The sequence below is a fragment of the Nesoenas mayeri genome, assembly GCF_963082525.1.
Source record: "Nesoenas mayeri genome assembly, chromosome: 3".
Classification (NCBI taxonomy): Eukaryota; Metazoa; Chordata; class Aves; order Columbiformes; family Columbidae; genus Nesoenas; species Nesoenas mayeri.
Window position 1 is genome coordinate 63,328,380 of NC_137544.1, and position 24,572 is coordinate 63,352,951.

The 24,572-nt window shown below is 41.5% G+C and overlaps 2 protein-coding genes across 3 annotated transcripts; both read left to right on the forward strand.

Annotated features, from left to right (window-relative positions):
- Positions 1–1,331: 1,331 nt before the first annotated feature.
- LTV1 (LTV1 ribosome biogenesis factor) lies at positions 1,332–12,454 on the forward strand. Of its 2 annotated transcripts, XM_080342079.1 has the most exons (12): positions 1,332–1,409; positions 2,916–3,047; positions 3,560–3,748; positions 4,794–4,881; positions 5,806–5,926; positions 6,411–6,455; positions 6,702–6,951; positions 7,673–7,800; positions 8,756–8,895; positions 9,162–9,214; positions 9,840–10,040; positions 10,654–12,454. In XM_080342079.1, exons 1-12 carry the CDS (start codon positions 1,407–1,409, stop codon positions 10,765–10,767), a joined length of 1,464 nt encoding a protein of 487 aa, XP_080198205.1. In that variant the 5' UTR covers positions 1,332–1,406; the 3' UTR covers positions 10,768–12,454. The 2 variants fall into 2 exon arrangements, with proteins under 2 accessions (XP_080198205.1, XP_080198206.1); XM_080342080.1 differs by lacking the exon at positions 6,411–6,455.
- On the forward strand, positions 12,455–22,503 carry ZC2HC1B (zinc finger C2HC-type containing 1B; the record flags this gene model as incomplete). The annotated part of the gene is made up of 7 exons (XM_080341430.1): positions 12,455–12,473; positions 13,807–13,871; positions 16,455–16,574; positions 17,802–17,940; positions 19,959–20,083; positions 20,806–20,911; positions 22,295–22,503. The coding sequence occupies 7 exons, from the start codon at positions 12,455–12,457 to the stop codon at positions 22,501–22,503; spliced, it is 783 nt and encodes a 260-aa protein (XP_080197556.1).
- Between the last annotated feature and the right edge of the window lie 2,069 nt (positions 22,504–24,572).

The following is a 24,572-nucleotide window of genomic DNA, read 5'->3' on the forward strand; positions in this document are numbered from 1 at the left end:
CCTGGGCAGCCTGTTCCAGTGCTCTGGCACCCTCACTGAGAAGAAGTTTCTTCTCAAATTTAAGTGGAACCTCTTGTGTTTCAGTTTGAACCCATTACCCTTTGTCTTACCATTGGTTGTCATCGACAAGAGCCTGGTTCTGTCCTGGTGACACTCTCTATATATTTATAAACATTAATGAGGCCACCCATCAGTTTCCTCTTCTCCAAACTAAAGAGACCCAGCTCCCTCAGCCTTGCCTCATACGGGAGATGCTCCACTCCCTTAATCATCTTTGTCGCCCCATGCTGGACTCTCCCCAGCAGTTCCCTGTCCGTGAACTGAGGGAACCAGAACTGGATACAATATTCCAGATGCGGTCTCACCAGGGCAGAATAGAGGGGCAAGAGAACCTCTCTCGACCTGCTAACGACACCCCTTCTAATACACCCCATCACGTAACCTTCCCTCATCTCCTTCGTTTGGACGGGCCAGACATGCAGCAGTGAGCCCGGCCGCCCTAGGACGCCCTGGGGACTCCGTGCGGAGCCCGGGGCAGCATGGGGAAGGCTCCGTGCTGCTGGCAGCACTGACGGCCTCGGAGTGTCGCGCTGCGCAGCCGGAGCACAAGGCGGTGAGCAGGAAGAACCGCGACGGCGGCGGTCAGAGGCGGTAACAGGTTGAGGGCTGAGGGAGACACCAACAGGTGGCCGCAAACTCTCAGAGATGCTCTTCTCTCCTCTCTCCAGCGCAGCACCCCCTCCACCGCACCGCACCGCACCGCACCGCACCGCACCGCACCGCTCCGCTCCCCCGGGCTGGGCGCTGTCCCGCCTCCCCAGTCCCAACGCAGCACCCGCGGCGCCAGCGCTGCCTCACGCCGTCTGAAAGCGCTCGCGCGCTCGCTCGCTCGGTCCCTAACGGCCGCCCCTGGTAGCGAGGTCAGGGGGCGGGGCTCCGAGCCCCAAGCTGCACTCCCTGACAGCGAGCCCCGCCCCGCCGCCTCACGTCCTGCGAGAGACAGCCGAGCCACTGCGCACGCGTATTGCCCTTTGCCCCTTCCACAGCGTTCTTCCATTGCGGCCCGTCGGTGAGCGGAACCATTCTCCACTAATTGGGGGGGGGTGAGGGGGGAGAAAGTGGGAAAATATGTCTTCGGAGGGTTGGAGGAAGGACCCTGCTTGCGTACACGGAGCCTCTCCCTTAGTAAAATACTATTTAAGTCTGAGAAAACTCTCGTTGGTTTTGTTACTGAGGGAAAAAAAAGCCCTGTCCAGACTGGCAGCCTGTCGCGTTCCCCCCGCTGGTCACTGGTTTATCCCAAGAGGAAGGCCGCAGCTCCGCGGTGCTGAGGGCCGGTCCACGTGAGAGTTCGCAGGAGCGGGGACGCCAGTAGCGGGTTTTCCCGTCCCACCTGCCATCGCGCCATGGTGAGGACTGCGAAGAGGAGGAGGAGAAGGAGGGCAGGGGATAGGGCGGCCGACAGCGACTCGGTCACTGTCGTGCCCGTCCCTTTTCCCCCAGTGTCTGGGTGGTAATCGGGCCGTTTCCGTAGGGGGGTTTGGAGGGCAAGAACGGCCCCTCACCTGTCCGGGCCCGATCTGTGGACCTGCGGCGGGCAGCGGGAGGGGGCGGCGGGCCAGAGAGGAAGCAGGCGGTGCGGGGTGGGGGCAGCGGGGCTGAGGGGCGGCCTGGGCCGCCCGGGCGGGAGCGGCGGAGGCGTGTGGCGGCAGCCGCGGGGACGGGCGGGCGGGTTGGTGCTCGGCGTCGCGGTGCTACAGGCACGTCGCTTGTAGCGTCAGTCGGCAGCCAGTCTGTTCATAGCGGTGGCATGTTGCCTGCTTCTAGAATTTAGTGTTTCCTTCCACGGTTGCTCCAAGCATAAGATTTTAAAGTGCAGTTTGGAGTAGAAACCCAAAACTCAAGACGTATGGTGGCAGTTGATATGCTCTGAACTTTGATATAACAAAGGTTATAAAGGAAAAGTTTAGGTTGGATATTAGGAAAAGGTTCTTCCCCCAGAGGGTGGTGGAGCACTGGAACTGGCTCCCCAAGGAGGTGTCACAGCCCCAAGCCCTCCTCAAGAAGACACTGGGCAACGCCCTCAGACACATGGTCTGATCTGTGGGGTTGTCATATGCAGGGACAGGAGTTGGACTCCATGATTCTTGTGGGTCTCTTCCAACTCAGGACATTCTATGATTCTAACGCAGTATGCAGTGCTGTATGCCTACAGTTACCAGGTGAAGAAGATAGGTTAGATCCGTAGAGTAGTTTCTAGGTTGAATATGCCTACTATTTACACATTTTGGTGTAAGTAAAGCCAGAAATTTTGGTAAAAGGCTTTCCCCAAGTCAGATGTGCTAACTTGTAAGAACGATTTTCACCCAGTTAAGAATACTTCAGGTTTTTGCTGATCCAGAATGCAGATATATTTTCGATGTTAGAGCTCTGTCTGTGCAATGGTGCAGTTGATAGTTTTCATGGTTGAAACGAATTACCAGTGTAGGATTATCTATCTAAACAAGTTTCAAGAAGCTGGGTGTGTCTAGGTGTATTTCCTTACATCAGTTCCCTGTGTTTCTTGGATGAAGTTTGTATCAGATTCGACTAAGGGTTTAGAAAGTAGTTACTTTGAAATTCTTTTTTAGGATTGTATGTTGGTATGTATGTGTTATAATCAAATATTTACTGTAGCAATGCATTGCCATTTTGCAACAGAATACAGCTACGTATGCTATTAGAACATATGAAATGGCTGTTGTGTGGGGGTTGAGAAGAGTCAAGCTGCCACTAGTCTCTTTTTGCTTTGTCTCTAAGTATATAAAACATTGCCTTAAAAGGAATACAGTAGCATGTTCCAGGTGGAAGATTCTTTTTAAAGTGCATTTAATATTTCATTTTTAAATTATGATTAACCAAATGTCCTTTTGCAGCCTCACAGGAAAAAGAAACCCTTCATAGACAAGAAGAAAGCGGTAACGTTTCACTTAGTGCACAGAAGTCAGAAGGATCCACTTGCTGCTGATGATACTGCACCCCAGAGAGTTCTGCTTCCCACACAGAAAGTAAATACTCACTTCTAATATTGAGATAAAAAATTAGATAAAAAAATGCTGCAGGCGAGGAAAAAAAGTGGATGTGCAATCATACAATTCAAAAACATAGCCTGAGAGAAGGTAGTTTTTAGTCCACCTTATTACAAAGAAGGGGATGTTATAGGGAATTTGATAGTTGTGAGTTAGTATCTGATGGGTTGAGGGGTGGCTGACTAGTATTAGGGATATAAACATATTAAAAAAAAAAAAAAAAAAAGATTGCCTGACCCACACTGAAAAAACAGGCTTTGTTAGTTTTTCTGCTTATGGAAAACATTGTTTAAGGTTCTGCTCAGACAGCAACCACACACTGAACCAGGTGGTTACAACATGCTGATTGGCTATGGTTAGGGTAATGAGTAGAGAGGAGACTACAAGGACTTAAGAATTCAGTCATTCTCAATAGATGAGTTACTTTTCTTTTTGGTAATAAGTTTTAAATGTGCTAAGTAACTAAATATATTTCTTTTTACAATTCTAAGGGCCATGAGGAGCAAAGGAGGGAAGAGCAGCGGAAGTATGGAGTCTTCTTTGATGATGACTATGACTATTTGCAGCATCTGAAAGAAGCCTCTGGTCCCTCTGAGCTTGTCCCCTCTCTGCGTGGACAGCAAAGCAGAATTGTTGTCACAAGTGAGGGGCACATAGAAGATGAAATTCAGCGAGTTCCAGTAAGTAGTATTTTTGCTCATAATAATCTTATGCTGTTTTATGGAGTTTAGCATCCTATGGACACATTAAGCATATTCAGCAAGTTTTATCATGTCTGATCCATATATATATGATCCTTGTGACCCACTATCAGACTTCCCTACAAGTAAAATCAAAAGTTGACAAGCCAAAGTTTATTGATGAACAGTACTTTGCTAGCAGTGTTAAAAGCACTTTGTGGACCCATGACAAGCTTTTCTTGAAAGAGGTAGCTTACAAAGGTGTTTGTTTGAACAAGCCTTGTGGTTTCTCTGGCATTGGCATTTGTTTTTAAGATTTTTAGAACTTTTGAATGCTCTGAAAGTTATATATATACCAGATCGTATTACTAGTACACCATGTTTTTAAAGTGAAGTGAAACAACCCAAAGGGAATAAAACTAAACTTTTCAGTTGGTGGCGTAACTTATTGAATTTCCATTCCAACATGATGTAGCATAATGAAATTCCACAAGTAATTTCAAGCAAGGAATTATGAAATTGCCAGTCAGTCACTTTTAATTGTGGGAGTTTGGTTCAAGCAAGTACTGTAATTTTAGTTGAAACCCAATATTCTTAGTCAGAAATACCTTTCAGGTACAGTTCAGTGATACTACATAAGATTTAAGGTTATTTTGGATGTGGGTGTTAGTAAGCTTTTAATAAGCCTTTCAATAAAGGACTAATTTTAAATGTGTGCTAGTGTTCTCCAGAACAAAAAATAAATTCTAAATTTCATTGTGTCTGCTGCACAACCATTCTCTAAAAAGCTACAGACATGCCAGAATACTGTCCCTATACCTGGAGAATGTTGATATGAGGGTTAATGCTGCCAACACTTGACCCAGCTTTCATTGTGTAACTTTGAAAATATGCCACCAATAAATATTAAGACAAGTGCTACTTTAAGTAGCTCTCACAGAGTGTTTTTTGGTCACATGCTTATCTGCACATTTTTGTTAACGTGAGCTCAAATGAGAAACTGAGAATATATTGTGATGTTGGCTTTTTGTTTCTTTTTATAAAGGCTCCATCTATTAAGTTGCCTTCTTCAGTATTTGCCACAGAGTTTGAAGAGGTTGTGGGCTTGTTGAATAAAGCTGCTCCTGTTTCAGGTATCCTTAACTCTTTTACCTTTCTGCAATGTGAGTTGCCATGTAGGTACTAGATGTAATTATGGCTTCGATTACAGTGTCGTATTAGTTTTGGTTTAGAACAGGCTCAATAAGAGACCTAAATAATGATGTATAAGAGACCTGTGTTTCAATTTGAGAACTTTTTCTGTGATGCACTAATAATAGTTTTTTAGCTTTGCTTGGGCAGGCGGAATCCATGAGCTCTTACTTTTGTGTAGTAAATATAAACTAATAATGGGGGAAAACCATAGATAACACTATTGATTTATTACTTCATCTGTTTGAATGGAAGTCTGGAACTGGATTTTCACTCTCAAAATTTACCTTCTTTTCCATTGCTGAGTGATATTTACTTCATTAGTATTATTTCAGTGTTACAGGCTGTAAGGACACTTTCATTATCTGTGCTTGCACTGAACACGTTCACTTTACAGCTATCTTTTATAACAGGAACTAATTGTGGTAGTTCTCTCTGTTCTTACAGAAGGATGCTAAAAAAACTTCTGTTAATTGCTGCAGAGAGACATTTTCTGACTTTTTGTAATGTAGAGAATTTTAGGGGCTGGGAGCTCAGGTTGGCAGTTGGTCATATACTACTTTAACTTGGATATTTTTTCTTCAACAATATTCTAAGTAGATTATATTAAAACATATTTATGAAAGCTTCAGACCTCTGGGGAACATTCTTTTCTGGATGAGGAGAATTGACAAGAGGCTGGTGACTTGCCCTGGCTTGTATCAAATGTAGAAATATTACTGAGGAATTTTGTTATTCTTAGGTTTAATCTTTCCTTAAGTGCAAATTAACAGTCTAGTCAAATTGTTTTTTATCCAGGAAAGTAGCTTCATAATGTCAGGAGAATGTATGCATTTATGTTTTGTTTTGTTTGTTTAATCTTCTAGGACCACGGCTAGATTTTGATCCTGATATTGTTGCAGCTCTCGATGATGATTTTGACTTTGACAATCCAGAAAATATCCTGGAAGATGATTTTGTTCTGCAAGCAAATGAACCACAGAAAGGGTACATAGAGCTTTAGAACTGTTTGACATATGTAAATAGGAATGATGCTATTTGTTATTTCAGGTGATGTTGTAGAAAGCAAGAATAGTTTCAGATTTCAAATTGAATACTTAGCTGCGGTAAAGGAAAAAAAGTGTTACCTTGTGTTATATGGGTGGTATCTTACAAACTCAACTTTTCATGTGTTGTCCAAGAGATGGGTTTCATATGTTTCTTTGAACTCATGGATTATATGTATTTGTTTACACATGCAGTGTATGGAACTATTTAAAACATTGCCATCTATCACATGTAGAATACATCAGTAATAATATTAATGAAGGCCAATGGCTGTTTCCAGAACCTTTACGAACACTTCATGTAATACCCCACCATGTATTATTTCTTTAGGTTTTGGTATCATTCTCATCATTCTACAAACAATGAGAAATTTTGCTAGTTCTAATGCTCAGACTGCAGCTAGTGTTTTTCTTTTTCCACTTAGACGTGTATGGTTGAATGTAAACATAACCTCACTCCCAGTGCACAGGTGTGTGATCCAGCAGTTACCAGAAATGTTTTCAGCTTTCAGACAAAAGTAGCACTATGCTGACTTTGGCAACACCATTACTACTAAACTTGTTTTTCTTTTACTGGCTTGAAAATAGTCACTTTTTATCCTTACTTCTCGAGTTTTAAATACATAATTGCCAAATTGTTTCAGATAATCCAGCATTGGTCAGAGCTGTGAAAAGGTCCGTGTATTATTCTAAAACGATTTTATACTTATGTTCAGGGGATCAGATGCTGAGGATGAAGATGAATGGGAAGATGTGGAGGATGACAGTGATGAAAAGGATAGTTGCAGTAATGGTAACAACTATGATTCAGATGGTCCTTTATCAGATGATGGGTTTAATGGACAGACAAAAGAATTTCTTTTTATGCAAGAAGAAACCAGGAGTCGTTTCACAGAATATTCTATGACATCTTCAGTAATGAGAAGGAATGAGCAGTTAACCTTGTTGGATGACAGATTTGAGAAGGTGAGGCAGCTCAAGAATGTAGCTGTTAAACATAAGGGTGTTTAATGCTTCTTTGTCTTTTGATGCCTTTTATGAAGTGGTGTCCTGTATGCCTGTGCAAACTCTTACTGCCTGCAGTAGTCAGGGCATCAAACAGCTGATCTTGGCACGTATTCTGCATTTAATATTGTGTGCACTGAGTGGCTTTTTTGGTGTTGCAGAGTTATTTGCTATTAAAAGGCTTAACACTGATATAGTTAAAATTATTTTCATCACTGTAATGAACATTCATAGTTGGTGTTATACTTTTGTCTGAGAGGCTCAGTTCAAAGCAGCAAATCATGTACAAGTGCCTGGTAAAGACTCACTTCTTTCACCCTTTCTCCCCACTGCACCAAGTGTACATTCGTGAAATGGTGTCAGACCAGTGGAAATATGGTGTAATGTTTGTCCTGAGCAGTGGCAGGCTTTTTAGTGTACAGATTGAAATAATGCATCAGAATAAGAAACTTTTTCCAGAAGCTGATTTACATATTATTAAAAGATAATTTTGTCACTCCTATGCTGAAAGAATACTGATAGTAAAGAGGAAATCCTACTGCAGATGTGTTTGACAGTTTTTCAGCAAATGAGCGGAAAGAGGAGGAGGGCAAATAGAAATGTGTAGATCTTTAATCTACAAGAATCAAGAAGGTGCATGATAAATGTGATCTGGCTACAGATATCCACTCCTTTATTTTAGTTTTTTGAACAATTTGATGAAGATGAAATTGGAGCCTTGGACAATGTGGAATTAGAAGGTTATATTAACACAGACAATGCTCGGCTGCAGGAGGTTCTGAACGATTACTTCAAAGAGAAAGCAAAAGAGTATGTATTCCCAGAAGTACTGCTTCACATAAGTAGTTATATAATTTTGTGTTTATATTGAAAGTTTGAGTATGTTATTTCCAGTTCATGTACTCAAAGATTACAGTCCACAATAAAAGCAGCTACGTATGACTATTAACTGTTTTTTAATGCCAGTGAATGTCAGTCTTAGCTTATGAGATTATAAACTTAAGTGGTGGCATTTTGTTGGTTTTTGAGATTATGCTCCTTTTGTATAATTGTATTGAACTTAGTATAAGTAATATCTAGAGGCATTCTTCCTTTCACTTTTTAGTGTAACTTACCTTTCCCCTTATATGTTTACTTTTTTTTTTTTAACAGACTCTGTGGCTAAGTATATTCTGTCCTGCTGGTATGCAGTTTATTCCACTCTATACCTAGTTACATGATAATAAACCTGCAGGTGACGGTTGCATGAGTACTGCTCTTTGGAGCACTGCAAAAATCGGTGCTTATAAAGTAACCCTGTGTCAATGTAAGACTTTGTTTTAAAGCAGGTGTTATTATCCCAAACTTAAATGACTAAATATTCCCACATTAGTCTTGTGTTTCCTGATGGAAAGATATGGTAATGTGTCCCTCATAGTGAAAGATGCTACTGGTCAGTAGCAGAGTATATAATCACCTCTAGAGCTGTCTTGCTTATGGACTAAAAAGTATACTCTCTTCTCTTCCTGACATTCAATCACAAATATTGTGTGACCTCTATTTTTGAAATACACAAATAACTTCTTTTTTTAAACTGTGTCTCTTGTCCTAATGTTTTGGTTTATTTGGGGAATGCTTACTTAAGGAAACTTATTTTTGCTGCAAGTTTCATTAGGAAAAGCTGGGTTTGGTTTGGGGTTTTACTGCGGCAACGCTGGATTTACATAATTACACATTTTCAAGAAAAGATAAACCTTATTTTTTTCTTCCCTGGACTTCTTCAAAGTTGTGTGAAATTGGATGCTCTTGAACCCTGTGAAGATGTAGACTCTCCTGTGGATGAAGAAAGTGAAGAAGAAAAGGAAGAAATCGTAACTGTAGTTATTGAGGAACCAAAAGAAAAGTGGGATTGTGAGTCCATTTTGAGTAAGTATTTTTGAATTCACTTGTTTGTTCCTAGGATTTCAAAGTAAATGATAGGTGATCTCAGGACTTCGTTTTAGGTAAAATGGTTTATGTTTCTGGATCACAGCAGCAGGAATTCTTGCTACATAGAACTACTGCATTTGTGGGGATAACATAATTCTTCCCATTTTATATCTTCAGAAACTAAATAGTAGTAGAATTCATAATAAATTTGCCTAATTTCTATTTGCAAGCTTTTCTTCACTACTTTTTTCTTTGTGACTTAGGTACATATTCAAACTTATATAATCACCCAACACTTATTAAGGAGCCATCAAAGGTAAAATCGTTAAACTTATTCTAAGTAACAACCTGGCTTGGGAAGGTTTGAGACAAAAGGGTTTTCTCAATATCTGTCTTTAAAACAAAGAGAGAGCAGAAAAGAGGTTTAGGGAGGGTGCTAGCCTCTGGTATTACTTCTTCACTGAAGGAGGGTTTAGATGTATTTTCTTCTATTAGAAGGAAAATGGACTAAATTCAAAATTTCTGTCATGGCGAGGCAGAAAGATGGAGAACAAGGAACTTGCTTTCTTGTTATCTATACCTTGTTCCCCATCATTAGAGCACAGCTTGATGTTCTGGATGTGTGAGATTTTAAAAGGAAACCTTTTTTTTGAAAGCTTATAAAGGAATATTAAGTGACTGGTTAAGTTCTTTTTTCAGTAATATTTAAATAAAAGGGAGAAACTTGTTCTGGAAGGCCACATTCTGTTCACAGGTGTGTTTGATTTCTTACTTTGGAATTAATGTGCATTTTTCTGAGGGAAGAAAACAGTATGAGGAAACTTACATGTTTCTTACTGCTAAATCTGAATCGCATGTTTTTATACTGATAGGGCAGTGCAATGTGCATGTCTTGAAGAGAAAGCTGGGGACCCTTATTACATATGTGCTCTCTATTTTAGCCCAAACCAATAAAAATTTCCCAGAAGACCGGAATTCCCCTACACATCTTGCCTCAGAAGGGTCTTACTGCTAAGCAGATTGAACGCATGCAAATGATTAACAGCAGTGACCTGCCAAAAGCGTCAACACAGCCCCGTTCCAAAGACGAGAGCAAAGAGGATCGCAAAGCTAGAAAACAGGCAATAAAAGAGGAGCGAAAGGTACAGCTTGTTTTAGATAAAACTCTGCAAAAATGTGTTATATTTTCTGAGTTCTGTCTTAATGAACTTTCTTTAAAGCTCATTTGTTCTTATATGTGGAAATTAATAGGAAAAGCTTGCTGTTCTTGAAGGACTAATTATTGCTTCTTTAAAAAAAATCTACTGGAAAGAAAGTTAACTTCAGAGTTTTGCCATCTCAATTTCCAGCATGGAAATTTTTGTCTGTTATTGTGGCCACTGTTACATAAATAACTTCAAAAGGAGCCCTCATATTTCCTGATTATCTAGGGAAGAAAAAAACCACCCAGTTGTGATGTTTCAGATCGCACAAAGTGAAATGTCTCTGAAAGAAATGTGGAAAGTCTAATTGGCCATGATGATACACTAGTTTTTCTATTTAGCAACAGAAATTGCCAGGATCTTAGAAGCTTCAGCTAATTTGAGATAATAATCCCAGAGGTATTCATATTAATTTGACTACTAATAATTAGTGCCATAAATAATAGCGTTGTCTAGGTTGCTGCTGTTTTTATGATCTATAACTGTTAATTAGAATGGCTTCTTTTTGTGCTTTATGCCTGTTTTGTGAATTTGTAATTATTTGTATGCACAGGAACGCAGGATGGAGAAGAAAGCCAACAAGCTAGCCTTCAAAGTGGAGAAAACAAGGCAAGAAAAAGAGCTGCTCAATCTGAAACAGAACGTTCAAGGACTGAAACTGTCTTGACGAAGTTGAAGAACTTACTGTGGAAACCTCCTTAAGTTTTCATTTGTACTGAGAGGGGAACTGCTAACTCACAGCTTTACCAGTCCTGCTCCGTGGGGCTTATTCAGATGTTACTGTTAAAAGAACCAGTAACTTGTCATCCTTTCTGAAATGAGGTTATACATAAAAGAATGTTATTAGTGATGTCTATTCTGTCATGAGTGATGTAGCAACTGTTGCAAAGTTTCATTAGAGTAGGAATGTATTACAATTTAAAAAAAAATATTTTTCTTACAAGCTGTCAGTGGACAAAGTTTTATATATATTTGTTGAATGTATTCAACAAGTCAGCAGAATCCTACAGATTTGATCTGATTAGATTATTCTATTAAATTATTTCAGTTTACAAAGCATTTATGTCTCCTCTCCCTTACACGGATGGTTAAATACAGTGCCTTGATACAGCATGGTTTTGTAAGTCAAGGAGTTTTCACTTGCTCCTTAGTTATTTTCTGAGTTGATTATTTATTGTTTGGATACTATTATGAAAGATGTAAAACAACCTTTTGTAAAAAGACATGTCTGAAAAGCTGTTGTGTAGCCAGATGTCCCTGTTACCTAACCTGAGTTCTAGATTTTCTAGCAAATCTGTTGCAACAAGTTTTGCAGGTGTAGTAATCCATGACCCTTACTGTTGCCATTGAAATAAGCTTTGCTGAAAGTACTTGGTCTGATAATTAGAAAAATAATGTATGTTGCAGATAGCCATTTTCTTTATTTTTCCTGAAATATTATTATTCTGGTTCTGCATTCAGTTTGGTTTCATTGAAACAAAAGCTTACGACCCACCACAGTTGCTGCAAAGACTTTCTGAAGATGAGCAGAGGGCCAGCATCTTTAGGCTTGGTGTGATCTTAAATTTCTGTACTGTGCATGTGAATTATTCTGATAGTGACCAGTCCACACATGAGAATGGAATGAATGGGATTTGTAGTCAGTCCTCCTGTATTACTAAGAAACGCTCAGCTTTAGGTCGTTAGGACTATAGACTGAGGAATCTACTGCATTTGGTTTAAAAGTTAACCACTTTACTGGTAAGGGACACAATAACCAACACATCAGTAGAGTGGCTTGACTGCTACTATGTTCAAGGCATCTTAAATATTCCTCTAATAGTTTTGTGAATACTAAATGGAGATAAGCTAACAGAAGGACTGATGAGGCCTTTTAATGTACAGAAACAATTCGAAGTACTTGTTTTTATTGGTAAGGGCTTTAATAATATATTTAAATTTATAAAGTAACATGGTTTTGGGAGAAGGACATAACCAGGCATTTAAGTTTACAAGTCTCTTGATCACTGCTCAGAAAATTGAAGTGTCAATACAATGTTCACATCTAGGTTAAGCCTTCATTTTCTAAAATTGTTCAAGAGTCTGTCCTAACTAAATCAGTAGACTAGTCTGTAAGATTAGAAAATGTTTCAGCGTTTTCATTGAGCTGCTAGCTGGACTAGTTTCAGTCAGTTTCACAGGCTTATGCTGGGTCTGCATGTGTCATAATCGTTGATTATGTAATTGCTGATGCGTGGTAACGTGAAGAGTGAGTTTTTGAATATGAGGACTGACCACCTCGTCCTCATGGCTCCTGACAACAACACAGAAGAAATTTGAGAAACTATTATATCAAGATGAGTTGGGTACCAGGAATGGAGTTAAATGAAGCAAGTGAGTAACAGGTGCTGTTCAGTGATTTGGGTGAAATGTGATATTTGTGATTTACTGAAAAGGAAAATCTTTAGTAATAAAACAGTGCACATATTCTTTACTCACCTGCTGTTGTACTAAGTAACTAATCTTTTGTGACAAATTGTCCTTTATCCCGATTTCTCATTGCTGATTCAGTAATATTGTGCTTGTATGTAAATGCCTTTAAAAAAAAATAAGTCAAAACTATGACGGGATGAGAACAGAATAAAAAAGATGGTGGAGAAAAAGGAGGATGCTTGAAAAGAAGAGTATAGTCCAGACTTAGCACAGGCACACGCAAAGATGTTGCTCGGTAACAAAAGTGGAAAGACATTGAAACAGAGGCAATAGAATAAGAGAAAAAGCTTATAAAAATGCTTTGTTCCTCTACGCTTGTAATCAATGAAACACTGTAGTAACCTTAATTCTGTGCCTTGGAGTATGATAAAATCTAAGGAAAAGGTAAGGAAGAAAAGCAGTTACACATCTGCTTCTGCTCAGCAAGACAAGGATTTCTTTTGTTTCTGAGGAGCAGGTAAGGAATGCTGAAATGAGAAATCTTTGACTGTGTAGGTTACAACTCTCATGAAAAGAGCTCTTTGTTTTTATTCAAGTTTTCTTAAAAGCTGTTTTTGTTTAATAATGTCCCTGCTCTCAAATGAGAATATGTGACTGCCATTGGAGTCAGGCTAAGAACTACCTTCCATGTAACTTAAAAACCTACTTTTTCAAAAAAGTACTGATTTTAAAACAAAAAAAGCCCCACAACTTTGATACCTACAAAGTAAGATCATCTTGGAATGCTGTGCAGCGTGTCATGGAAACATTCTGTCTGAAGAATTAAGATTGTGTCACACTTGGTGTGCCGCTTTCTGGGATGGCGGTTCACCCTGAGCCATCAGTGGGCATGGCTGGTTCCTGATGACTGACAAACAAAAGGGAATAAATCTAGGTGCAGGTTGCCTGCTCTTGCTTTCCAGCCCCTGCCCTCTCTGAATTTAGGCAGCAATTAACTTCAATACTCATCTATCATCTTGCCCAACCATGATGTCATTGTGAAAGGATATATCTGAACAGTCATTAAAAACAAAATGCTGTCTGTCATAGTAAAGGAGAGTTTATGCTTCACAGGAACAAGATAAATAAAGTAGTTCTGCAAAAGGGAGCCCTGGCACATGGCTGTAGATGTACATCCCTTTCTGACAACGAAATCCTGTTTCAGCAAGGGCTTGATCCAAACGCTGACTTTGCTGTGGTCGAGTTGTCCTGTAGTGTGTAACTGAGGCTCTTGCATGGTTTGAATTTTACACAGCTGCCCGAAGTCAAGATCTGATTCCCTGTACAACCTGTGGAAGACGTTTCGCCCAAGATGTTCTGGTAAAAAACCCACTTTTTTTCTTTTTTTAAATTTTTTTTTCAATGGGAATACAAATGCATTTAGCTGGAAGAGGTGGTAAGCACTGGAGAAGGAGGAGGTGGCTACTAGAGGAGAAATGGGTTGAAGATGTTGAAAAGAGCAAATGATCTAGTAACCGCTTTCATTAGTAAACCTGGTTAGAGAATTAATGACTATGCGCAGAAATATTGTGGCTTAATCTGCAATCTTGCACTGTCTTAATTTACCTGCTTGTCCAAAACCAGATGTTTACTATATATGGCATTTAAAGTAACATGTTGTCTCTTGGTGAAACATGAATTACTGATCTGAAGCTTCCTTTGTGTCCCAGGTTTCTAGGCAGAATTTGTTATTTCAGGCTTCCTGGGAAAAACAGACTAATAAACCATCTGATAAGTAGGCCCTTTGACAGCGTAATGTGAGCACCAGGCTCTGTTCCAAAGCTGCTGAAGTGAATGAAAAGATTCCCCCTGACCTCCCTGATCCCCGGATTACAGACTAAATGGGTGGTTGCACAGCTTGCCTGGCACAACCCGACTGGTGGGGTTTTCTGCAAGTGGGGGTGCTCTGCCTGCACCCCTCCCTCCTCAGTTTGTATTACTGATCCTGTGGCTCTGTGGTGGATCAGATCAGCCCTATGACAGAACAGAAAACAAACAAAAATACACTGGGATGAAGTTGGAACTACCTCATGTTAGTTCTACATTTGGTATCCCTGATCAGATACACGGAGAACATGGTGGTTTGATGTACCAAAATTGTTTGAAAACACAGCTATCTTTCTTGGGGGGTGGGAAGGTTCTTGTCACTACGACTAGCATAAGAGACAAGTCCTGTAGTGCCTTCCTGTGCCCTGACGATGCAGGACTGATGTGCCCTTTGGTGGGCAAGACAGGGGATCTGCTCCCCTCTCAGTCCTGCAGAGGAATCCTCCTCTCCGGTTTGCTGTCAAAAATGTCTAGAAACAGAAGATAAGGACCTGAAGCACAGGAGTAGAAAGGTTCAAATGGAAACAAGGATGTAGAAATGTGTGTTGTGGTAGAAAGAGATCCTTCTTGGCCCAGCTGAGCCGTAAACAAAATGCCTTCCTCAGGCAGCAGCTTAATTCCTATGGGAAGAGAGTGGATGGCATAGAAAAATTAATGAGAAGATCAAGAACAATAACTGAGAACAGTAAAGGGGGAGTAAGCAAAGTAAGATAGGAACAGACTCTTTACCAGCTGTGGATGGGCTCAAATAGATGTTGTCTACAGCACAAGGGGGAGGGCATAGCCTGGCCCTTGCTTTCACTGTGTTCCTCACAAAGGAGACTGATCATCCTGTTGTAGAAGAGTGATGTGGATGCTAAAATCTGAGATGCTTCTGAATCTTAAAGCCTCCTTTGTTGTGAGGCACGACTCTTCCACAAATTCAGCACTGGCTGTCTACCTACCTAAAGCTTCTGTGTGCTTTTGTTAGCAATCAGGACACATAACCATGGGCGTAGTTATATGCGGTGCTTTATTTCAGCGCTGGGAAACCAGGGGTTTGCACCCAAAGCTGGCTTCGCTGGTCAGTTTAAGTTACACAGTATTTATACAGTCCATTCACGTACATATTCATATATTCATTAAGATACGTAACGATTACTCAACATTGATTGCAACATCGATTGCAACATCTTGGAACTATTTTGATCATGTGCAGTGTCCTCTGGTGGTCTTTCAGGGGGTCTTCAGGATGAAGTAAGTAGTCTTCATCACTTCTGTCCCTTTCACCTTTGGGTACTTGCACAGGTGTATTACTTCTATAGCTAGATAACTGCTGACTTGCTCAACCTCCGGAGATACTGCATGTACTTCTCCTCACTCTATGCGTATTTAGGCTAAGATAAAGCTAGGTTGTTAAGATAAGAGTATACTCGAACACGATATGCTTGAACATCCTTTCAGGGACAGTTTACAAAACTGATTCATCCTTTCAGGAACATTTTGTAAAACTGGTTCTGTTACTAACACTTTCAGCTGCAGGTGTTATCCCTACTTTTCCTTCTGAATTGTCAGGTTACGTGTGCTGGTGAGCAGCTGCTCCCTTCCAGACAGGGGCTGTCACTGTTTCAGTGGTGTTGATGGGATGAACGGTGCTGCTGTTTGTCAGGGGAGCCCCTAGTCTGGAATACTTATCTAAACTCAAAGAGCTAATAATGTAAATATTTGCCCCTGGAACAGGATCAGTCTGTTCTCCACCTTGACCAAGAAAGAAAGAAAAACGGAGGGGAAAAATCCAGTGGGACTGTTCCTATTCACAGAGTCAGTGTGTTCTTCTCTGCAAATCGTTATTGCTGCTGGCCTCCAGCACGTTGCTGAGCAGAACAAACTGGAAATGGCTTCTACGTCTTATTTGTGTTGAACTGCAGCTGTTCTTGGACAGCTTTTTAAAGTTTTGCCAATCTCCTTTGGGAGTTAAACTGAACCTGAAATAAATACTGCTTCAGCGCCTTGCTCCTGAACAGAAATAATTTTAAAGCCTGTGTAAGGAATTATCGTTAACAAAGCATGACTTTAGCACATTTCTTCGCATCCCAGCTGAGACACGATCCAATATGCAAGAAAGTCTTCAACAAGAAGCGCAAGCCCTTCAACTCTTCGAAACAGAGACTGCAGGGAACAGAAATCACCACTGTGAGGAGTCAGCTCCCACAAAAGGTATAGTTGAAATTGAAGCACGTGTGTTATCTCGATATGAAGTCTTTCATTCAGTAACGCTATCGTTTCCTCTGGGGACAAAACCTGGATATTGTGGATGAGTTTCACACATGTGCTTGACTCGGTGCCAAATTCTTTCCTGCCCCTCCCTGTGCTGCTAGTATTTGAGAATATTTCTCTGTTCAGAAGCCAAACCAGTAGGTATCATGACTACTCTGGGCACATCAGTGTCTCTGCTCTTCTAGGAAATGTTCATTTTAAAGGCTATGAATCAGAGAATCATTTAGGTAGGAAAAGCCCTTTAAGACCATCAAGTCCAAACACCAACCCAGCACTGCCAAGTCCACCTCTAAACCATGTCCCTAAGTGCCACCTCCACAGGTCTTTTAAACACCTCCAGGGATGGTGATGCAACCACTTCCATGGGCAGCCTGTTCCAATGCTTGACAACTCCTTTGGTGAAGAAATATTTCCTAATATCAACTCTGAAGCATCCCTGACACAGTTTGAGGCTGTTTCCTCTTGTCCTATCAAGACTCCTACGTAAGTCTCTGACAGATCCCTTCTCACCTAAATTTGCAAGAGCATGATCCAGGATGGTTTGGTACATAAATGTCCCAGGTTGAACCTGAGAGCTGTTAGTAGCACCAAATCTTCCATGGATCAAGCTACGGAGTTTCATAGCTGTTGAACTCAAGGGGTTTAAAAACGTATTTAAATTTAACAACTTATTTACAGAGCTGGAGGGAGGAGAGACTTAAGGTCTCCTGAGGAGGAGGATAATACACGTGTATATATACATGTATAATTTTACTCAGAGATGCCAAATCACAGCTGATCTGGCATCCATGCAGGCTGCTGTTATAAAATGTCATTTAAAGTCAGTTGTGGAAAGGAACAGAAATGCACAAAGATTTAAAGCAAGAAGAAGAATCTGGTGAGGGAAGGTGTTGGTCACAGTATCTTTTCTATTCCCTCTTAAGCACCCTTTGGTCTGACATGACCAGAGAGTTTGTTTGAAGGCATTATTCTTTCGTCCATCTTCTGCTGCTGTCAATAGACAGCAAAGGGCTAAATCAGCTTTCCTACACCTTCCAAAAATGCAAGTTTCTTTTGTTTGTAACATTTTTCCTTTCCCTCGGAGAGGAAGAACCTTCACTCCAAGATTTTTCTCCATCCCTTGCAAGAAGGAAATATAGTTTGTGTCCTCCTTTGTTTCCACTACAGAATCAGCCACAGAAAAAATCTAACTGGAGGCAGCACCATGAGGATTTTATTAATGCTATTAGATCAGCCAAGCAAGTCACAAAAGCTCTGAAGGAGGGCCGCCCCCTTCCACCTCCTCCCCCACCAAGCATCAATCCAGGTTTGTGGTCTCATTTATCTTATTACTGATCTTGTACTGATCAGTGCAGTGCAGTGAACTCTTATTATTCACAGCTGGGCTTCAGTTTTGCACGCCCCAGCGCAACACAACATGAACATTAATTCCCTCTGTACTCTCTGTTTTTCAGCTGTATTTCTTGGCTTAAATTGAGTAGGAGTACAATGTAGAGGTGATGGGGAAGAAAACTAAATACTTTTTAAATTTAAAGGCAGCAAGTTTGGCATTTGATATTACTGCTTTTCAGGGAGAGTCGAGGTGCCTGTTTTCTAGGGCAGGCTGTACTGTGGTATAACAGAAGGTGAAGTGCATCCCCTCACCATTCAAAACAACTCTAGCGCACATAGGTTTTCCCATCCCCATGTGGTGGCTTTTCCACTGTCCCTCACCCAACTATGCAGATAGGGGAAGTCAGTCAGAAAAATATGTGTCTGGCTTACTACTAATACCAGGTGTGGTCGCTGAACAGAGCTCACTGTGTTAGAAGGTACAGATCCAAAAAGATGCACATAGAGCAACTATTTCTCATGATTAAGTGATTTATGAAACATGGAAGCAATCTTGGAAAAGGTCTTGGAATCCTGCCTGTGTTAGGAAGGTAGAGGGCAAGAGAGGAAGGGGGGAGGCTCTCTGGGCTCACTTCCAGAGCAGAAATTTGTGACTGATGAAGGCAAAAACAGCTGCCGTGATTCCAGCCTTTCTCCCCTTCCGGACTACGGCGATGCCGTGTAAGCAGCAGGACCCATCTTCCTTCCTTGATTGGGGTCAAGCTCTTCTCTGAATTTCCACTGCTGCATACTTTAATGACCCTGTTATTTCTCGCCTGATTCTAAGAGCATACCCCTCCTTTTCATTCTCCCTTTTGGAGGAAACCAAGTTGTGCAAGAGCTGCTGTAGTTGTGGAGAAAGGAACCGGATAACTGCTTTTTAGGGAAGACAAATCCCTGAGGAGGCTAGTGAGGATGTCTATCCTAAATGACAGGATGGGAAAGAAAGAAGATGGATTGTGGGGAGGAGAGAGAGATATTACTCTTCCCTCTCTTCCTCCTCCAAATAGAGCCCAAAGCTTCCCATTCTCCCCTGAAGTGCCAGGTACCCTGCCGGCCCCTCCAAAGCCAGGCATCTGCTCTGCCTCCTCCTCCCATCCTCTGCATTCAGAACCATTTTGCCCACTTTGCTGGTCCAGGGCTGGCTTTTGGGGGCTGCTTGGGCCATCTTTGCTGGGCCATTATTGAGAGAAATTATTTGTCAAGATGTTATGTCTGTGATATTAGGATAAGGACACTTGGGGTGCTCTTGTAAAAGGCACAGGATGGGGAGGAAAGGTCTGAGAATGTCAAGGGCAGTGTGAGGGCTGAATGTGACTGTGTTGACTCTGAACACTCTTCATTGAGACGAGTAGGACTGTGCCAGTGCTAAAAGCTGCTGAATAGCTTTTAGCAGAAATCGGGACTATAACACTGTCAAAAACAACTCTAGGAAGGACTGCTCTGTGTTTTTGATGATGCTGCTTCACACCCAGCAACCAGCCTCTTGGATGTACCTCAGCTGGCAGGACACAACTTCTTAAGTGGTGTTTTACCAAATAGCAGTCTCAATGACCGGACTTCAAAAGCAGTCTAAAATAGTGGGGTGTGTCTACTCTAGGAATTTTTAAATAATGCTTTTTCTGCAGACTTGTTAATTGCGAGGCTGGGCGTGGGAATAGGATGAAGATAGTAAAACCTGCTTTTACTAATCCCCAGTGATTTATTTCTGAAAGCAATTATTGTTTGCTAGGTTAATACCGTACGCGTGTATTTCACGATCCAAAGTGCTTCTCTAGAGGAGATTTTTGTAGTTCTCCTTAGTTTGTATTTTGGAGCTGATGGGAACTCACCATGGTCACCTGCTGATGGAGCCAGTTTTTGAACTTCATCTTGAGCGCTCCAGTAAAGCAGAGCAATTCTTCTCCTATAGTGTATAAACTATGACACAAGTTGTTCCTTTCTTATGGCCAGACTATATTCAGTGCCCACACTGCTCAAGAAGATTTAATGAGGCTGCAGCACAGAGGCACATAAAGTTTTGTGAAGAACAAGCTATCCGCCGTGCCTTCGCCGCTAAGACCACCAGACAGGCTTTGGTAAGGAAACACAGTCACACTTGTCTTGTCCTGGAGGCAGATTTGCCAATCTGTAATTTATGGTGAGTAAAGACCTATATCAATATAAAACCTGAGATTCCAAGAAAGTTGATAAACTCTTGCGATAAGTGCTGGACATTAGCTAGGAGTTCCCTGAAACTGGAGCCCTTTGATCTAAAAAGCGACAGAATATGATAACATGAAAAAGTTGGACAACTATGTCTTCAGACTCTTCTGCAATTAGCTTCCTGGGTAACAGCTGTAGGGAAGCAGAAACCTGGTAGCTTTTGCAATAGAGAGAAAGTTCTTCCTGATCGTTAGGGCTCCCTGCTGTTTGCAGGTTTGCTGTGCCCTGGAAATGTGCAGCTGATTTACTCCCTGGTCACTAGACACAAGGCCAAAGGGCTAAGCCTCTTTGGGAAATCAGAAAAGTGGAGTTGATTGGTAGTATCTTTAAGTGAGCTCCTATTTTATTATAGAAAAAAAAAAATGTAAACAGTTCCTTTAGGAGAGGGTTGTTTGTTTTTTGGGGTTTGTTTGTTTGTTTTTTAAGATATTTGAAAATCTTATTACTCTTTTATCTATTTTGAGCAGGCAAATTGCTTCCAAGTGGTAAGGGTACACCTTTTCCCTGCTCCTTCCTAGCACTGCTTCAACAGTGATTTTGTGCTCATAAGCTCCTTGCTAGAGTTAAGCGCAGATTGTGCATTTTCTTTCACTAGGGCAAGCAACCAGTGGCTCAGAGGAAACCCCCAACCTTAACACCTGCCGTGTTATCACTTCAGAAGAGATTACAAGAAGGTGCCCATACAGACAAACCTAAGCCAGGTAACAAGTTAATTCAGTGATATTTATGTTTTTCTTATAACAAGCTCTGATGTATTTGAGGTGGGGGCAGCATTTTCAAAGCAGTTTCTAAGCTTTGGAATCCACTTTTCTGATAAAGTTTGAAATTTTTAAAATATTTTTTACAAGTCCAGACCTTGACATGAAATCCTAAATTCACTTCCATACAATACTTGTTAGAAATGAGAAGGCTCAAAAACTTCCAAGTGAATGTTGTTGATATCGAATGGCCTTCCAGGTCATTATCCTGATCCATTGTGCTGAGTGTGCACACAGAAGTTTTCATGTGGGCTGTCAGGAGGGGCTTCTTAGCCTTTTCAATTAGAGGCCCTCAAACAGAAGTGTCTATATGGACCTAAAATACGGAGTCTGTGTGTGAGGTTCCTTCTGCCCCATAAAGGACTCCATCACCTTTAATCTTTGATGTGAAGATTTATTCCATTTGTATCTTAAGTCCATTTAGATGAAGCATCAAGCTTTTATGTTGTTTACTCCACGTGACTTTCCCCCTGTTGATTCAGCCTTAAAATTAACACCACCACATGCCTAGAACAGATGTAGTATACTAGATGTAGTATGTTTGCTATCACTCATTAGTACCAGTAATCATGTACTCAGTCTATAGTTTAGTCTATAGTACTCAGTCTATGTTTAGAAGATGTTTTATAAAGTTATTTTAATGGTTATTTGTAGTGTAACCTGTGAATGATAACACATACTGCTCTCCGCATCAGTATCTTCGATCCCTGCATTTCTGCATTTTATGTTGAACTCATGTAGGTTATAATTTTTTATGGCTTTTTTTTTTTTTTTTAATTTGCAGAGACCTCTCCAGGAATACTGCAGAACACCAGAAAAGCTTCAGATGTACCTCCTGGAAAAAAGGCTTCAGGAGAGTCTGGGTAAGAAATAAATCTTTATTTCAACATTCTAACATAAGAGGACCTAATTTGCTTTTGTGTATATACAATTTCCTGTTGCAGTGTTTGCAATATGAACTTCTTTGTATTAATTAAAGCAATCAATTGCACTGGAAATTTTCGCAAAGCTCCTCATGTCCCCAGCATAGGCTGCTGAGAAGATTCATTTTGGTGTTAAATGTTGTCTGGTTTGGAGCAGCTCCAATTCAAGTAGGCAGTGACTGTGTCCTGCGCATTAACAGCCACCTTGGGAGGATTTGTTTCTTGATAATGCAAACCTCTCTAGCAGGTCTTGTCCTCTCAGGTTGTGCTTCTGTTGTACAAGTGAGGAAGATGCCAGCGTCTGTTTCAATAATCACTATGTCAGGGTGACAGTGTGGAGGTTCTTCCTTCTCCCTAGTGTTAACTTTCCCAAACAATGATGTTTGGTTCTTCTGCTCTTCAGACCATGCAATCAGGGTTGCTCCCATCTTGGGCCATGCAGAGCTGTGTCAGAGCAGCAAGAGGGCCTTCCAGCTCCTGCTTGGTGCTGTCGTGGTGCTGTCGTACAAGGGGATGGCTCAAATGATCAGCATCTCACACCCCCGTGAGATGCATACCACTGCAGAAAATGAGATCCTGGCAGAGAATGTGGCCAAGGTGGATTCCCTGTAGCTGGCAAGCCTGGGAGATGAGCTTCTAAGGATGCTCAGAATGTAAGATAAACAGTAATATGCACAGAACAGTCTGTTGCAGAGACTCACATTCAAAGTCTTTGCTGGCTCCTTCTATGTGGAGTTTTGCTGTCCTTGTTTGCTGCTGGTCAGTGACTAAGTACCTTCAACTGTGGGGAAATCTGCAAAGTGTTCAGTCCACTGTGCCATCAACTCTTCCTACCTGCTTGATTTTGCCAGCTACAGGACAAACTGTTGACAGTACCCAGTGGTCTCATCTGGTGTTCTCCACTCCCCAGATAACCATGAGTCATTACATTGTTAACAGTCACAAGAAACCAAGCAGCATCTTGCATGCCAGCAACAAGGATTTATTGATACCATCACCATTCTCCAAGTTTAGCCACTGAAATCTGAAACTCACGGCTTCACAGACTTGGAGCGGAGATGCCTCTTTCCCTAGTGACACTGGCGAGCCCAGGTATCACTGGGGTTGTAGTTGCAGACAGTTTACAGAGGCTTGGGACAGTCTCTGCCTGCAGCAGGTCCCCAGGACAGACATCCACACTAGCGTCCAAAATATAGGAGAGAGTCCTGTATGTCCCCGGGAACGGTGCAAGTGACTGGCCTGGGTGCACTTGTAGGTGCTGGGCTGTTGGCAACTGCTCAATTTTTCATAAAACTTAAGCTTCGCAGGTGCTTTACAGAGCACTTTGGGCTACTGAGAACTCAGTTCCAGCGCAAAGCAAAAGTGCTTTTTAGCTGAGAAACCAGGCAAGAGAAACCGGCTTTGAGTGGTGCAAATAAATGTTTTCATCCTTAATGTGCCTTTAAATGGTTTCTGGGGTGAGCTCCTCCATCACCTTTACTAGGGATTGAGATTTAATCTTCTTAAGTAAAATGGAGTAAAATATAAAAGCTAATTGTATATAAATAGCAACTATATGACTTGGTGCTGCTTTCAGATCGCAAACGCGCAACAGAAGATAACAGTGGCTGGTCTGCAAGGCTGTGTTATGGTTTTCTTCTGAAGCACTACAGAAGACCTTAAACAACACAATTTTCCAGCACCTCTTCCACCCCAAGTGCTACAGCTGCCACATTCAATAAAATAAGCAAACTGAAATCCACCGTTTTTCCTCTTGAGCCCTGCTTACTTGTGTCAGTTGCCAAAATTTAATTAAATGATTGCGTCTGTGGGGATGGATGTTGCCCATGGTTCATTCAATGCTTTTAACAAAACGTAGGAAGATCCAGAATCATATGATTTTTTCCCCTAATGTTTTGCTTGATACATTGAACAAAATGAAGGAACATTTTTTGAATTTTGTGTATATATTTAATAGAATCTCCCAGTAAACAACAAACGATAGTGATTTGTAAGTGATAAATGCCATGTATGCTGTGCATCAGCTTCAAAGCACTTCAAGTGCAGACTAACTAAAACCAAATCTCATTCTTATCACAGAAACATAGAACGGTTTGGGTTGGAAGGGACATTCAAAGGTCATCTAGTCCAACTCCCCCTACCATGAGCAGGGACATCTTCAACCAGATCAGGTAGCTCAGAGCCCTGTCCAGCCTGGCCTGGGATGTCTCCAGGGATGGGGCATCTACCACCTCTCTGGGCAACCTGTGCCAGTGTTTCACCACCCTCATTGTAAAAAATTTCTTCCTCGTATCCAGCCTGCATCTCCCCTCTGTTAATTTAAAAACATTACCGCTCGTCCTATCAGAAAAGGTCCTGCTAAAGTGTTTCTCCCCATCTTTCTTGTAGGCCCCTTTAGGTTCTAGAGGTCTGCAATAAAGTCTTCCCAGACTCTTCTCCAGGCTGAACAACCCCTTTCAGCCTGTCCTCATAGGAGAGATGCTCCAGCCCTCTGCTCATGGCCATTCTTCAGAGGCAGCTCTTCACACTCCATCCACCTCTTGATGTAGCCAGCCACCCCTCCACCCTTCCTTCCTCGCCCGTGCTTTCTGAACAGCCTGTAGCCATTGATCACTGCACTCCAGTCATGGGATTCGGCCCACCAAGTTTCAATAATGGCAACCGAGTCGTAGCTTTCTAGC